The 1,412-nt window shown below is 33.6% G+C and overlaps 1 protein-coding gene across 1 annotated transcript; it reads left to right on the top strand.

Annotated features, from left to right (window-relative positions):
• Positions 1 to 6: 6 nt before the first annotated feature.
• On the top strand, positions 7 to 552 carry LOC108166078 (olfactory receptor 1J1-like; the record flags this gene model as incomplete). Its single annotated transcript, XM_017303640.1, has 1 exon — positions 7 to 552. A coding segment is annotated over one exon (501 nt), but the record flags the coding sequence as incomplete, so codon positions are not given.
• Positions 553 to 1,412: the final 860 nt, after the last annotated feature.

Here is a 1,412-nt window from a genome sequence, read left to right as displayed (position 1 = left end):
TTTTGGCTTTTTGTAATAACTTGTACTTTAATTGCAGTTGGCCTTCTTACAAGGCTTTCCTTCTGTGGGTCTGTGGTCATTAACAGCTATTTCTGCGACCATGGCCAGTTGTATAAACTTGCTTGCAATGACAATTTTCCTAATTCAGTCGTTGGTAATTTATTACCAGTGCTTCTTCTATGGCTCCCTTTTTTATTCATTGTGTCCAGTTACGTCTGCATTGGTTGTGTTTTGGCTAAAGTTACCGCAGCTCATGAGAGAGCAAAAACTTTTAAAACCTGCACAGCTCATCTCTCGTTGGTGGTAATCTACTTCCTCCCGATAATAATCACATTTACTATGAGTTCGAGAATACATCCGAATGCCCGGATCATCAACTTGTCTCTTACTTCTGTTTTTCCACCCATGTTGAATCCAATCATTTATGTTTTGCAGACACAAGAGATAAAAGCTTCGCTGCAGAAAATATTGAAAATCAGAAGGAAATTCAGAATTACTGGGAAGTAGGACGTGGTTCAGCTCATATGCAAACATTTGTTCTTTTTGATTTTGTATTGTGAGTCTTTTTCTTCCTGTCATGATCATAAAAATATTCATTAAAATCTTCTGTTACATGTTGTGTAGATGGCTCCAATATGTTAAAGAAAAGTTTGTCATAATATTAAGTATATTAGTCTATTAATTTCTTGCTAGATATGCCAGTATTCTATAAAAAAATGTAGGAAGATTAGATATTCTTAATTATTTTCACTAGAATTAAAATCGTGCTGATTGAAAATAAGAAATTAACTTGTTTCTAAGCGAAGTGGGATCTTTACATAAATATAAAATGATGACATTAAGACGGTTTAAATGAGGTAAACGGTGTAAGAAAACAAAACAATGCAAAAAAAACAAGAAAAACTCATGTCTTGATATTAAAAACAAAGACTTAAGGTATTATGCTGTGATAGATTAAATATTGCATAGAGTGAAGAAAAATACATAAAACAAGGAGAATTTACACAACCTAATGCTGACCTACTTTATATTATGCTTTAGTTTTTTTTTTGTCAGGTTGTGTCAGTGGTTTTTTGTGTCACTAGCTGCAGTTCAGAAAAGACTAAACGACGTATGAAGCCTAATGCATGAAGTCAGTTTTATTGCACTGCTAATTGGATTTACTTTGGATAACCTCAATAAATCTAGCTTAGGCACTCCTGGATGGCTGCCACAGGAAATTCAAGGATTTCTCAAACATGCATGAATGAATAAAAGCAACACCCTATGTAGGTTTTTGATGAGTGAATAACAGTTTGATTTTACATAATACTCCCATTTTAAATTCAAGGACTATATGTAAGGAATATGTAAAAAAAAAATTGGCAGAGCAGCTGAAGCAGTCACAATCTGAAAAACCTCAAGACTGCAAT

Source organism: Poecilia reticulata, unplaced genomic scaffold (genome assembly GCF_000633615.1).
Source record: "Poecilia reticulata strain Guanapo unplaced genomic scaffold, Guppy_female_1.0+MT scaffold_1252, whole genome shotgun sequence".
Taxonomy (NCBI): domain Eukaryota; kingdom Metazoa; phylum Chordata; class Actinopteri; order Cyprinodontiformes; family Poeciliidae; genus Poecilia; species Poecilia reticulata.
This window is presented reverse-complemented; position numbering and strand designations above follow the sequence as displayed.